The sequence below is a fragment of the Hylaeus anthracinus genome, unplaced genomic scaffold (genome assembly GCF_026225885.1).
Source record: "Hylaeus anthracinus isolate JK02 unplaced genomic scaffold, UHH_iyHylAnth1.0_haploid 12000, whole genome shotgun sequence".
In the NCBI taxonomy this organism is placed as follows: Eukaryota; Metazoa; Arthropoda; class Insecta; order Hymenoptera; family Colletidae; genus Hylaeus; species Hylaeus anthracinus.
Window position 1 is genome coordinate 5,010,810 of NW_026534347.1, and position 15,728 is coordinate 5,026,537.

At 33.3% G+C, this 15,728-nt stretch overlaps 2 protein-coding genes across 6 annotated transcripts; both read right to left on the reverse strand.

Moving 5' to 3' along the window:
* Positions 1-270: 270 nt before the first annotated feature.
* Positions 271-11,170, reverse strand: LOC128890277 (uncharacterized). Of its 4 annotated transcripts, none has more exons than XM_054148614.1 (15): positions 10,609-11,142; positions 10,405-10,537; positions 10,194-10,307; positions 9,996-10,117; positions 9,708-9,904; positions 9,477-9,625; positions 9,334-9,399; positions 9,099-9,256; positions 8,069-9,004; positions 7,766-7,993; positions 6,691-6,743; positions 4,705-4,808; positions 3,051-3,095; positions 2,743-2,937; positions 271-2,410 (listed from the first exon to the last, which is right to left on the reverse strand). In XM_054148614.1, the coding sequence occupies exons 1-15, from the start codon at positions 10,648-10,650 to the stop codon at positions 2,145-2,147; spliced, it is 2,808 nt and encodes a 935-aa protein (XP_054004589.1). In that variant the 5' UTR covers positions 10,651-11,142; the 3' UTR covers positions 271-2,144. The 4 variants fall into 4 exon arrangements, with proteins under 4 accessions (XP_054004589.1, XP_054004588.1, XP_054004590.1 ...); XM_054148613.1 differs by having other exon boundaries at positions 2,743-2,958; positions 10,609-11,135; XM_054148616.1 differs by having other exon boundaries at positions 2,267-2,613; positions 2,743-2,958; positions 10,609-11,170.
* A 705-nt stretch (positions 11,171-11,875) lies between these two features.
* LOC128890280 (BTB/POZ domain-containing protein 1-like) lies at positions 11,876-15,708 on the reverse strand. Of its 2 annotated transcripts, none has more exons than XM_054148619.1 (6): positions 15,118-15,708; positions 14,272-14,955; positions 13,853-14,012; positions 13,626-13,783; positions 13,282-13,516; positions 11,876-13,214 (listed from the first exon to the last, which is right to left on the reverse strand). In XM_054148619.1, exons 1-6 carry the CDS (start codon positions 15,387-15,389, stop codon positions 13,053-13,055), a joined length of 1,671 nt encoding a protein of 556 aa, XP_054004594.1. In that variant the 5' UTR covers positions 15,390-15,708; the 3' UTR covers positions 11,876-13,052. The 2 variants fall into 2 exon arrangements, with proteins under 2 accessions (XP_054004594.1, XP_054004593.1); XM_054148618.1 differs by having other exon boundaries at positions 14,272-14,958; positions 15,118-15,707.
* Positions 15,709-15,728: the final 20 nt, after the last annotated feature.

Here is a 15,728-nt window from a genome sequence, read left to right on the forward strand (position 1 = left end):
ACTTATTATTAAATAGTATCAAGACACTATGCTGAAGGTTATTGGCACAAGGAGTCTTTTTCTTTAAAATATTTTTGTATTTGAATTATAATTAATAAAATATATATAAATATTTTGCTTCATTCGTAAATAAAAATAGACACGTATACTTACTGTTATCAAAATTCAAACGCAACTTTTCGTTTGCTCATAAGATATACTTCGGTCGGATATGTTGGATTTATATACAGTCACACCCCTTGAATTTTTAAATTGAAGGCAAATAAAAAATGATGTTTCTTAGACTTTAATACTTAATAGAACATTGATCACAGATACAATAACGACCCTTTTAAGTAAGATTTGTATTAGATTATTTGTTAATTTAATATATATCATGTTTCGAATAATTCTACTGTAACAGGTTTTAATTTGATTGGCATGTAAACGCGGACAAGGTATAAAATAGACTGAACGCTTAATGGAATGATATCATTTAATTCGATTTATGTAATGCCTGACCATTACGTGACACATCCAACGTTATTGATTTAGAATCAAATAACGCTGCAGCGCTTCTAGAATGAAAAGTTCCCGAAAATATTTTAGTAATAATATAGACTCCACCTATTCTCATAATTTAGTATGAAGAACAAATGGTCCTTTGAACGTTTCAGAAATGTGAAAATAGATGTGTCCTTCGAATAATTTAGCAAGGTGTTAGAACATATGAAACTAAGAATATTTTTTAAGTTTAAGTACCTCAGTCCCATCGCTTCTTAGACTCTACCCTGTAATATCTTATATTCTAAGGGAAAATTGACCAACCAACACTTTGATACGTACTATCACATTCTTCGATCCATAATTTCATTTTCCGATCGCATAAAAGAAGAAAAGGACAAAAAAAAAATCATTGGCGTTACTAGAAATAAATTTTAAATGTGCGTGAAGTAAAGAGATGAAGAATAATACCGAAACACAATTTCTTACGATTAAATTAATTTATTCAAAGATGGTGTTCCATCGGAAAATATATTTCTATAATTAAATCATAAAAAATGATAACTTAACCCAAGTTAAAAGATTTCGTATATCAGTCAAAATTCAGTAGAACAAAACTTGACGCTGAAATATACTGCATCGCGAATTACTTGATGAAGACGCACATGAAGACGTGATGTAATTATTACACCTATTTACTCAACCGTGAAATCACAGATACTGAACTAAAACAGTGATTAATTAATTATGCGTCTCTCGCTGAGTAATTCACATAGAATTATAGTAAATTCTCGCGCAAAAGAAACTCCGAAATTTCGATAACGCTTCGTATAACCGTCGGCAACGATTCATTCGCGTACACCGTATGTAAATTGTCTATGAATGGACCAAAGCTGGAAGTGATTAATCGTTAATTACGAACTGCATTTATAATCTGCAATCATGAATCAATAATTTGTAATTATTCACAGTTAATCGCGTTTCATTACTCGATAATGACAATAATAGATAACATTTTGCCCAACATTACAATAAATCGTACCGTGAATTATGCCGACGGCAAAACGATACGGGCTAAGTACGACTAATTATGTTCTGTCGATACAAAAAATTATATCACCTAAATCCTCGCGTGTGTCTGTGTGCGTGAATACTAAAAAGCATTTCTTGGAACTAATTAGAATAACTTCATTCTAACTACATGCACCCGCATCGCACCGCATAGTTAGTAGTCTTTCGTTGCAAATAATGATTCGCACGATTCGATATTACATACACAATTAGATCGACGATATCGGAGTTATTCGTATTTGTTCGTAAGACGATATTTATATATATATATATTCATTGCTATCGTACGCTAACCTAAAGCCTTACAGACCTTAACTATAAATAATTTTTAACATATACACATTTTTACAGAACAGCATTTCCCAGCCACACGTTCGCAATGAATAATTAAATTATAATTAACTATCGCAAGGAACAATTCAATGAAGATAACGCGATGCAATGACATCCGATACAACGTTTATCGCGTCTTTCGGGACGAATAACGCTCGTGGCGTAGAGAGTTTAATTAAACAGTGTGTAATCGAACGGACTGCATCAGTCATCTTTAAGGTACTAGCGTAAGAACTTGATACGAACATCGCGTATGTTTAATTCATCCACGGTGGACAGGAAGTCGGTGGCTGGTATGTTTGAGAAATTGGCACCTGATAATGCTGCATTGTTTGAGGATGCTGCGGTCGCTGTTGATGATGTGGCGGTGGTGGTGGCGGTGGATTGCAAATGGATTGCATCAATGGGTGTGAATTGTAAGGGGGAGGTTTTGTCGTATACGGTGGCATTTGATTATACTCGACATTCAACGGATGCTCCAATATTGCATTTTGAACGGGCGAACGATTGCCTTCAACGTGTCCTGAATGAATAATCACGGAAACATTTGGTCATTATATTACACCAAATTTCAGATGATGCGTGAAAGTTAAAAAAAAAAAACACACACAAAAACAGTTTCAAATGAATTAAAAATTATCTCTGGTGAAAATCATATATATTAATTAATGAACAGACACTGACCCCACCAGCCTAGGTGCATAATTTTTGAAGCCTTCTCGAATGCTTATTAAGAACAAGAATGTATGCTGCATTAAAATCAATGCGAAGTTCAAGTCAGAATCGTTTCGATTATATTTACAGATTGTGTACATCTAAACAATCATAAACGCTGTCATTGTTCACTGTGAATACCTCTGGGTCTAATTTGAGGTGGTGGCATATTTGTCGGAGGTAGCACAGGACACACTCCTTGGTGATCTGCGTCTCTTGGCATTGGCGGTGGCCTACCCCATGGCGCTCTGACATGATGAGTCTGCCATGGTGCTTGCGGTGGAAGCGGAGGAGGTAAAGACGGACCACCTCCAGGATGAATGTTTATCGAATCTCCTATTGGATTCGGCTCATTTACTACCACAAAAACATATTCGCGTAACAAAAATCGTCTGCAGTTCATAGGAAACAGAAAAAAACGGTTATACTGTAACAAATGTTAAGTATACCTGAACTTATGCCAGCCGATTTTTGGTCCAAGCTTCGTTTTTCACCTAAATAATGGAAATTCAAGATATGAAAAGAAATGTATAAAAAGATATTGTATAGCTATATATTAAGTGCACCAGAGTATTAAATATGGCGAGTAATGCAATGAAATATTGTAATATCAATTATCAACTTGAAGAAATTTAGTTACAGACGTCAGTTTTCTGTTTCTATGCATAAGTAATTGGTAAAAGAAAAGATAAGATATCGCGATAGCATTTTCCTTCTGTATAAAGATAAAAGTTTTTGTTTGATTCCGATTAAAATACTACGTACATTTATTCGGAAATCTATCATCTTAATCAACTGCTACTTATACTTTTCTTCTCTGAACGTCACCGTGTAACTAAAGAAAACTTGAATTTTTCGAATAGAGTTCAAATTATTCTACTCCATACAATTATAGAGTGGCATAGCAGGATAACAATATTTCACGCCATTGAACATTTCTAACGCTAACAAAAAAATATTGATTACAATCACTATATGCAGCTGAAAACAGATAATAAATATGTTTGCAGCATCGATTATGGTATCATCCTTATCCTTTCCGATCTAGCTTATGTGTTTTATATTATTTAGCTGACCTACGATCTGTAAAATAAAATTCATGTTACATTTATTATCATCCTGAAGATCCAGATTTCTGATTGAAAGCATCCAAAAGATCATTAATGAATTCACTGTAAAATTAAAATAAACAATAGAATCAATTGTATGTAACTGTTCGGCAAGACCTAACAAATTTCTGTAAATTTTCTACAGATGACAAGAACTATGATAGATGGAATAATTTATAGAGTAGAAATTAATTAATATTAATATTAGGATGATAATGTGCTCTGTTATTTCACTTGTCCACATGGTCGGCTTCAGAAGTCAGATCCACGAACTATAGGACCTTGACATTTCAATTCATTAAAATTAAAATACTCATGTTCAAACATATAATACATTATAACATAATATGAACGATAATAATTGTAATTAATACTGGTTAAAAGTAATCACTGAAATGTAAAATCACTTTGTTGTACAGAGATCTGAAAACACAAAGATTTTAATGGAAAACATATTTTCGAAAAGCATTAAAATTAAGACGGTCAAGTTAACTATTGTAATTTTATAAGTATAATACAGCGAAAGTTTTGTTAATTCTAAATAATAATAAATAAGGTTAAATAGAAAGCAATCTACTTTGTAGTATCGTCAATCTTGTAGGTGTTCCTGAGGCCCATCTGCGACGTGTTTGAATGAGTACACGAAAAAAGCAGATTGCTAACAACGAGACGTGTATCAATTAAGAGTAAGAAAGAGAAATTCGTACTATTTAGCAAAAATATATATTTACAATAAGTAATATACTACAAGCTAAGAGTATTGAGAAACAATGCTAGATACCAGTCTGAAATGAAAATGCGATTATATTACTGAATTATAAACAGAAAAATGATTAATGAACGTTCTTATACATTGCCGAGTTAAAATATTTACATAAAAGATGTACACTTCTAATCAAACCAATTTAATAATAATAGTTACAAGATAATATATTGTATTAATTTTCAAAAGATATCCAGCACTCTTTCATTTTGAATACTCTTAGTTACAGACCTGTATGTGGAGGTGGCATTAGCAGCTTGTTTCGATCTCCATGAGGTAGGCCTGCAGCTGTTGGTGATGGACCATGTAAGACCTGCTGCTGTCGATCACCTTCTCTGCTTAAACAATTCAGTTTTAAATTATTAACTCACATTCGATCGTTATAGATAAACATTTCAAAACTTAAGCAAACATCACCTGATGCACAGCCATGGATACTTCTGAAATGTTAAAAGTACCTGGTATACCCCAGGTCATAGTTAATGATACTAAACTTTATGTAAAATGTACTTATTTGTATGATAACTTAATAACACAGAATATTATAATATTAGAAGTATATCCAATTGTTTTACATGTAATCTGTAAGATAGCAATAATATTTTCAAATAATATCTTTTCTATCTTATTGTTTTAGCTGAGAACTTATAACTAGTAATAAAAAGTATGTATTATATACAATCTCCAATGTAATAACAGTACTGAGAGCGGAAGAGAATTAAAAGCATATGATTTCTTTCCTTGTATTCACAAAAACAAATGTATTTCAAGGAAATCATATAAATACATAAGTTCATTGCGCAACATAATATTCTGTGGAAAAACTGATTATATTCACAATGATTTACTTTAAATATCTTGATTACTTCGATATATAATTATATCGACCTCACGATCCATTACGAGTAAAATAGTAAATCAATGTTCCTTACTCTATATTACTAAATATTTTTAATTTTTATAACAATGGTATGAATAAAAAACAATCTAAACGTTATTAAATCTTTAAAAATTCGAATGCGTTTCCTTCGAACATACTGACTTTGGTACATCTTGATCAAAGCAGGTTTCTGAAAGAAATTTAATGTATTGCAGTGCACGTATTTAAGCACATTATAATATAGAATAAATTGGCTGCATTTAACGTACGATTTTTATATCTAAACAATTATCTATAAAGCAGCTTTTAAAAATTACGGAAGATTGCAGTGGTAATTGCACTAATGAACCAAATAATTGGAAGCAATAAGGAAATAAAAAATATATATATATATATATCCCCAAAGTTGTTAAAATTGCACATGTTTTTTCAATTTTAAATTTAACTAAGTAAAGTAACTCAACTTCACTATTAGAGCTAAACTTGTATTTTTTATACTTTTAATATAATATATCGATTAAGTAATTAAAATTCTTTAAACCTGCTTTATTCGCGCTATGAATTTTTATTCTATTATATATAGCAAGAAAATCGCTTATCACAGCAAACCTAAGCAATTTTATTTAAAATAATATTTCAGTTTTGTACTTCTCGCAATGTTATTTGGAAATAACCGAAATGTTTTGTTTTGATCGAATGAGTGAAGTTATTTCACTGTTTGCAACAGGTTTCCGAACAAGTATCAATTAAAAATAACCTTTTAAATAATGAGACATTTACGAAACGAATAAATATTTATTTGCAAATAGATAGTAATATTCTTTAATGGTACATAACAATTTCCTTTTACTTTTATCAAACATAGTGTGTTATCAAAGCTTATATGGGAACCTGTTGAATATTCAGTATATTTGTTATTTGTATAAATAAATACCGCACCATGCATTTGATAATAGAAAATATACATATGATAGGTATTGAGTATGCAAAATATCACAGAATAATTTACTAGGCACATTTTTCTTTAAACCCGTATGACTTCAACGTTTTCGATATATTGAAGCATTTCGAAACATGTCGATTATTTCCAAGGATAATTCATGATATCATTATTTCAAATACAGAATTATTACTTTCAAAGTTACTTCATGAAATAAGGTAATGTAATTTTATTTCAGGAATGAAATAACCATGAAATCATATATGTTATTTGGAATAGTATTTCAAATAATGTTATTTTAAAAGTACTCAAGCCTATGTTACATATACAAATGATTAGTTATATTAAATTTAAATTATAGAATTAAATTAAAACGATGATTGTATATTTCACTTACCCGGTTCCATGACGCTGAGCGGGTAGTGGTCCACACTGATATGGGGGTGCTTCCTGTTATTTATATGAAAAAATAAATTTTAATTCTCAATACTTTACATAACAATAAATACAGTAAGTCCTTGACTTACACGGTTAATGCGTTCTAAAGCTTTCCGCATAAACAACATGTATACGATACATTTCTATCAGAACTGATTTTTTTTCTCAGTACAATACATTCAATAGATAATTTTCATTACATAAGTGAATTAAAACTAAATAGATCCACAAGTACTCCTAATACACATAGGAATCCGTACGAAAAATAAAGCACAAATACTCGAGCACACAAATTTCATGATCCTCGGATCCACAACCGATCTTTTCACCTACACGATTAATACCACATTCTACCACTTGCGTTCATATTTTACTCCATATTCTTGGATTGGGAGGTGCGATACTACATTCGATCATCCCGTTAGCGACATTTGTCCTCGTATGTCTTCAAAAACCATCGGCACTCTCCGACACCACTCTTCATTAATCCAACTGTACAACTTATTGATTTGATGCATGATCAAACTTATCACTTCACCATAACTTTTCAACTAACGCAACTTTTGCAAATGTTCAACTTCTCGGTTATCCATTTGGAGTGTATCCCCTTCCTCTCGACGTCCCCACACTCCTGTCACTCTCACCGTTAACACACTATAATATAGTTACAACACGGCATCGCTCGTTGATCATCTTCATTTGTCCAACGGCTTCGTGTAACATAATGTAACCTCCTATCCCGGCGGAAACACCATATGTAAGAGTCCGTACGAAAAGTATGGCACGGAGATTCGAGCCTACGATTCTCGGATCCACAGACGATACCTTTACTTACTCGACCAATCCAGGACCCTGTCATTCCTATTCGTATTTGAATCTGTATTGTTGGGTTGGGAAGTGCGATACTACATACACACACATACAAAATATATACAAAAGCATAAGTGGGACCACAACCACGTATCTAAAAATCGGTGTAACTCGAGGACTTACTGTATCTTCTTCGAATACCGCATAAAACTTCGATAACCTACCGAGTTTGCTTCAACATCGGAAAACCTTCTCTTTACACCATGCGATTTCTGTTCGGGAGAATCGGGCTTTTGATCAAATTGCTGATGCGGTGGTTGAACTGTATAATGCACTTGCGGCGGCATATGACCATTTTGATATTGCATATGTTGAGCATGATACTGTATCTGCGCTTGAACTTGTGGTGGTGGTACATTGTGCAGAGGAATATTCCCTGGTGGCATCTGAACCTGTTAAATTAATACCTTGCGTTCTTATTAACGTAGATCTTGTTAACCGAAAATGAACGAACATCGTGATATCACCTGCAGTTGACCTTGAGATTGCATCATTTGTTGAGGTTGTTGTGTTTGATATAACCATGGAGCATTTTGTGGAGGTGGTGCTTGCGTCGGTGGTGGAATACTTGTAAGAACATTCATAGAATTTGGCATTTGACCAGCCGATGGTGGTGGCACAATTTGCGGCGGTGGAACTGGCTGAGGCTGCGATCCTTGATCCATTGGCCCTTCTTGTTGTTGCTGAATTTCAGCTCCAGGAGGAAGATGATGTTGGGGCGATTGAGCATTAGGGACTAAGAAAGTTTGTGTAGATGGAGGAGGTACTTGTAGGTGGAATTGAGGAGTATGACCTTCAAACTGTGGAGGTAACATATGCTGAGCGACAGCTTGAGATTGTTCATGATTTTGCTGTAATTGTGGTGGGACAATATGGTCTCCAGGTTGTAACACAAACTGTGTTTGCGATTGTGACACTGGCGCTTGCACTTGCTGATACTGTATTTGATAAGTCTGTGGTACAGGAGGTGGTGGTTGATTTGGAGGGAAGTTTGGCGGCGGAAAATGAAGATGCAATAATGGTGGAGGAGGTTGTTGAGTTATATTAATTGGAGCTGTCGGAGGCGGTTGTTGTAAATTCACATTGACAGTTTCGATTATTCCTTGCGGTGGTGTGGAAGGCCTTTGTATATTTGGTTGCGTGTAGACATAAGAAACTGCGCCGCTAACTGGTGCACTGCTGCTCGTAATAAAATTTTGTTGAGCTGGACTCTGTGGAGGTGGCTGACTCATAACATACATTTGCGCTACAGGCTGTGGCGATGACTGTGATCCAGGTTGGAGTCCTTGAATTTGTAGTGGCTGTCCAGGATGAATTTGATACTGTACTTGACTTACTGTCGATGGAGGACCAATTAATTGCACTTGTCCCACTGGTGGAGGTTGCATGAATGTTTGTATTTCCTTTACACAAAATACAACAATAAATTATATCATACATATGTTGAGTTTATTAATAAAGTATATAATTACCATACTTTTAATATTTTAATATTACCTGAGCTTGCGGCGGCGGTACTAATGGCCCAGAATGAGGAGGAATGTGTACTCCAGGTGGAGGAACTGTTATGCCAGATCCTGGTGCACCAGCTACCGTAGCAGTGAGAATTGTTGCTGGCAATGTCACTACACTACTTTGCGGATGTTGTATGATATCTGTCAGATACAAATGGTTTGCAACAGTTACAGAAATAAATTCAAATAGCCATGAACTATTAGTGTATGTGCTCTACCTTGATGTTGTATAGTAACAACATTAGGTTGTCCCAAAGTACCAATGTTCATGGTTTGAAATTGTGCTACAAAAAATGAAAACAATAGTGGTCAAAATGTGTAATCACATTTAAAGTTTAGTAAGTAGAATTTAAATTCATACTTTGTTGTATTTGCGATTGTTCTATAACTTGCTGTGATTGTACTGGGGGTGGTTGTTGCTGTATGTATAATTGTAATTCAGACTGCATTGTTTGAATTAAATTAATTGCTAACTGTTTTGCATTTTGTAATGCTTCCGGTTTTGGATGCCTATATAAAGAAAGTATATAATGCGTTTTGTTATTACATAATTAAAATTATCATTCAGAAAGAAGTGTGCTAGTAATCTTACTCTATATACAAATGTAGTGGCTCTGGAGATTCAGTTCCTGAAGCTGGATGAATGAATTGTGATCCTCTACCCCTTAAAGTTACATTTGCACCAGTTTCTCCCCTAATATACAATAAATTTGCTCCTCCTGCACCTATAATTCTACCTCGTAAATCAAACCCCTCTGGAGCATTTTCTATTCCAACACATATCTTTTCCTGTTAAAATTATCCATACAATGATAACTTAGTTAATAATGTATATTACAAATACATTTTTAAGTATATACAATGTAAACATATATCATACCACAGATGTAACTCCAGAATGTAAACTCATAAGTGGTGGTGGTGCATTAGTAAATCTACTTGGCCTATTTAAAGAACTCTGATGTTCTGTTTTAATAATCTCATTAATCTTTTGTATAGCCACTGAAAATAGGAGAAACTAAATAATTCTAAAGACCTTATTATCAGAGCTGAGTGAATTAAAAGAAAAGTAACATACAATCTATATTGTGTTTTGAATGGCCTTGTATGTATAGGTACAGAGAACGTTCATTAGGATACTGTAACTTTTCTTGATCTGTCATGAAACGCCCACGTGTTGATACAGTGGCACCTGAGGGTATTTATAACTTACTAGGTAAACAATGATACAACAAAAACTAAACTGCATGTACAAACATGGTAAAATATTCCAAATTCTAAGAACATACCTGAGTAAGAATTGATTTCATCTTGTATGTAACCCTTTGTAAGCAATGTGCGGGCACTAGGTGGTATTTCATTAATTTCAAACTCTGACGTGTATGTTTCTCCATTTTTAAAAGTTGCATTAGAAGCTGTTAACTGTTTGTTAGAAGAAGTGCATTAGCTTGGAGAGTATTTACAAACGATACATAATTATTTCACTAATGTACCTTATTATTGGAGTCTGAGCCCCTTAATTTTCCTTTAGTCATGGAGACAAAATATATACAACCTTGTCAAATACTTTTTCTTTCATAACGTCAACACATGCATGTTTTGCACCACTTGAATGCTCTCTTCTTGTATTAAAAGTAACGAACAAATAACTGTAATCTTTCTGTTACGATACTCCACTTCCTAGTCGTTCGTACATTCATCACATATATTGAACAAGTTTTAGGTTATGATTCGTAGCAATAAATCACCAATTAAGCACCGATACTTTAAACTGTATTGTCATATGCACTTAATATTTCAATAAAAATCGAACGTTAACCACGATTTCATGTCGAATAAACACTCGAAACAGCTGGTACCAAATTTTAGAATAACTCGGTAAAAGTATCAACCGACACTGCTAAATAATCACTTACTATCCTTCTTTTAGAACCATAACTGTATGACTTGTATGAGCTGTAGGGAGACGCTATGACCAGCTATGACAGTGACAGGCTTGCGCGTATCAGACGAAGGCTAATGCAGCCATGTTAATTTTATAAATCAGTGTTTCTCAAACTCCATTTTCCCACAAACTCCCCTAATACAGGAAAATTAGTGACAGACCTCCAAGGTAAATTTAAATTCATATTTTCGGAATACAGTTTAAAATTATTTCTATTTTAAATGCATTTATCTTTTGGCGAATGTTCATTCAAATTGTATAGGTATATGTTATTAAACATGAACTGTTTATATACTAAAACAATGCATCAAAATAGGTATGAAAGAAAATTGATGAACTCGTGTAGGGTTCCTTAGAATTTGCTTTTTCTTTTCTTTCAAAGAAACACAAAAATGTTCTATTATTTTCTGTATTCCTTATTATCCCACAAGGATTTTAATTATATATTTTACCTCCTGCAAATATTTCGCCTGATAAATTAAATCATACGTGATAGTAATAAAATATTGTACGATTTAAAAATTACTGATTTTAATCTTATCATTTATTGAATTTCAATGTTTATTTTCAACATTACATTCTACATCAATAAACACGTACGTACTAAGCGATACTATAATCCGATTAAATAGCTAGATAGCATTTAAAATAAATTGTAAATTTGATTTCTAATTAGATTCACAAACATATACGTTTATTTCTTAACAGAAAGAATTTGTCGCGGAATGGAATGATAAATAAAATTAAAAAATAGTATGCAAAGATGGAAATATTTAGGTCTAAAAAACAAAAGGAAATGATACCTAACAAATAAATTTTTGATTGAACAAATAGTTTATTTAGTTTCCTAATATTTACGTGTGCATCTTCTTGTGATATTACAGAATTAAAATATAAATAATAATTGCACACTATCAATAAAAATATCGCGTTGATACACATTTCTTTTATTGTGCAAATGTAGATGAGTTATGTTTGACTAGTTTGCGCAGTTAATCAGTACATAGAATAACAGACTTGAAGAATTTGGTATATTTAACATTGTAACGAAAAGATACGTTAAACTTTCGTAGTATTACATTCGTCTTACAGATTTAAGTAATACTAAAAAGATAACGATATACTGCTTTCATTTAGTTACTATATGTATACAGACAAACGTATAATTTTTTTAAAAAAAAGTAATAAAAATTTGTCACAATGTATAGAAGTATTTATTCTTCACTCCCACTGAAAATATTTAATAAGCTTCAAAATTTATCATATTGTTATTTTATGTTGTGTTAATAATTTTGAGCATGAATTTCAATTTCATATTACTTCATTTTACTTTCCAAGAAAAAGCATTAAATGAATAGAGTTTACAAAAAATAATAATGAGAGTCCATCATTTTTTACACAAGACTCACGCAATTATGTGTAAATTTACCACTCATGTAATTGCTTGCAGAGATAGAAAAATAGATTGTCTTCAGTCATAGATATTGATATTTGTAACTTGCTCGATGTATAGCGAACTTCGTCAAAATTGTTTAAAACTTATCTTACTGTTAAAACCTTTACTCAGTTGTTGTTTATCGTAAGCTTTAGCAGAAGAAAAGTTTTACTTAATTTTGAAGAAATTAACCATTAAGATAATTAATTGAAAAATAAGTAATTCACTTTAACCTTCGTTTAACATCAGTGGCATGATTCAGTCTCTTCTCCCAATAAGGCCCTTTTGTGATTTACGAATTTCAATCTCAATACTCTCAATTAAATATAAAATATAAAACATCCATCTTATTAGTTGCAACATGAACAGAGCTTGAAAGACCAGTTAATATGCTTACGGTTCATTCAGTTTAAAGCACTTAGTAATGATAAAGTATTATATATAATTGACAAAGAAAGCGACATATAAAACTTTTTTACAGAATTCAATTTAATATAATAAATTTTGAAAGACAATGAAGCTGATGAAGGGAATGTCGTTATTATGTACATGAGTTATTAAGTGTAAAATATAAGCTCAGGAATTTGTCCTTCATCTGTAGAAGTTCCATTATTATCTCCAGCTTCCATACTGAATTCAAACTTAACCTTTCCATTTCCTGTATCACTATCCACCATGACTGTTTTTAAACCCTTAGTTCCATAATGAGAATAAGGTCCCTAAAATAATAATGATGCAATATTAATATTCAAAATAGAGCAAACTTTAAAATAACTTTATACAGACCTTAAATGTTGCTGATGCAGTATAAATCGTATTTGGTAGGATTTCTGCTAATTCTTTGAACATTAAGCGATAAGTGTACTTTGAACCATCACAGCTAAAACTTGTTGAATTTGTAGCAATTATTTTTCCAGAAGCGGTATGTATCAATTCTATTAATACTTCGTATATTGCTGGACCTTGCATGCTACCATAAACTCCATAACCAATAAGAAATATACGTCTGTCGACGCTAAATCTAAAAAGCAAATTGAAGATCAGATTTGTTATAGAATTGTCATTTATTATTTGAAGGCCACCAGGATCCTCTCCCATATGGTCTGAACAGTAATAACAGTGAAACTTACCTTATACGATCGCTTGTTCCATTATAACCCCATCTACTCTTAGTATGCTGAAACCTGCATACAGTTTGTTCCTTGCCAGTCATACAACAGCGAGGCATTGTTTGAAATCCAACCACTGGTTTTGGATTCAATATAAAATATGAAAACAAGGAGAGAACCTAAAAGAACTTCCTTTTCTATAAAATATATAAAAAAAATATATGAAGTTACGTAGTCATACTACTAACCTCTGAATAATTCAGAAGTCCAGATTGTGCTGGACCAGCAGTAAATTCTTCTTTTGACATTAAAGGAAAACGAACTAATGAAAAAGCAGTTCCCAAGACTAAACGCTGATTTTCTGGGGTGACTGGCAACTGATGTCTACTACATTCTGCCTCTGACCATCTGTTTAGAATAGCAAGTATACATATATATGTATATGAATACATAGTACTCAGGCAATTAACACGTTGAGCACGGCACCGATCCCATGAGACCGACAGTTAGTTTTTTGTTTAGAAAAATCGAATGAAAAATAAATCATTCTCGAAGTATGTGCGTTATCTTCTTTCTATTTATACTCTGCATTTTAGCGATCGCCAAGCGGTCAAAACCAGTAGAATCGGCACTGCGCTCAACGTGTTAAGCAAATACATTCATGTACCTCAGAACTGCTTGAAATATTTTGAGTTCTGTGACACGCAGAGTGTCCCTCTCCAACACAATTTTCAGTGTATCAATATCAATATCTGTAAATCCATCTGCATTCAATGCTTCTGTAGTAAATCTGTCTATGGTATCCAAGCACACTGCAGCCAACTGAGGCTCGTCAAAAAGACGAGCTTGAGTTAAAAGTAAGAAAGCATTGTCTCTGGTTAAGTTACTCTTCAAGTAATCAACACAGTGTTTCTCTAAAGCAGACACTGCATATTTCTTAGCTGTATACAATGTCATCATTACACTTTCAGGATCTATCTCTATCTTATCGGTATACAAAAAGAGAAGCACTGCCAAAAAAGCAACAGGCTCTACATCAGGTACTTCTATTTCTGAAGAAGTTGTTGCAAGTGTTCCATTGAACATTGCATCAAAAACTGCACTCCCAGAAGATAGGACTAGTTTATGAGCAGGTATACGCTGCTTCTGAGTTCCTCTTCCTACTATGAAACTCACATCCGATAATATTTCATTATTAAAAAGAAAGACAATTCTCTCACGCATTGTGGCCTTTGTACCTTGCCAATTGTACGCAACAGTTGCTTGACTATTTGTAGATGTATTTTCTAAGGCAATATTATTCTGAGATCTTCCTTCCAAATGCAAAGTATTTGCTGCATTTGTTGGAGGCCTACTAAAACATTAATATGAAGATAATTATTAGAAAGATACACACTGCATATAGAAGCATCATTTGTCCGTACATCATACAGATTCAACAGCCAAAGGATTAAATCTAAAGTTAGATAGAAAGCTATATAATGTATTATTTATATTATATTAAAATATTTACTTATCCCCGTTTAAGAATGAAGATTCTCCACTCCTGGCTGTAGAAGAAGTTGGTTGGTCTTCATCCCAAACATAATTGAACGCACGTCTGACACGTGATAGCATAACATTACCCACGGGTTGAGTATTTCTTACTAGTTCTGGAGATGAATCTCCAGATCCAGCAAGATTCACATTTTGCTGAGGCTCATCACCATCCTCTTGATTTAAGCGTAAATTATGCAGTCTCGACACGACATTTGGCGCATCGCTCAAGGAAGCCTCAGAGGACATTTTAACGCATGAATTGTAATATTTCTCAATGTACTGCCCCGTTTCATCTAATTAAAGCTATCGTGTCAGAATAAGCGGCACGAACGTTCTCATAAGTTCGCCCGCCTCGTTGCGATCAACGTTTTTCGTGCGCAAACATCAAGACTTCAACGTCTCGATATTACAGTAAACTGGTAAAAAGTATGAACGTCATTGTGTAAAAGTAATTTCTTCACCTGTACACTGGCAGGTGCCAAGCGTAAGAACTATAAACACGTGTCCACGCGAATGGCACCTGATTGGAATGTACTCTGAAATAAATTGCGTCTGCCCTCAGAGACTAGACTGTAGCTGTTACGA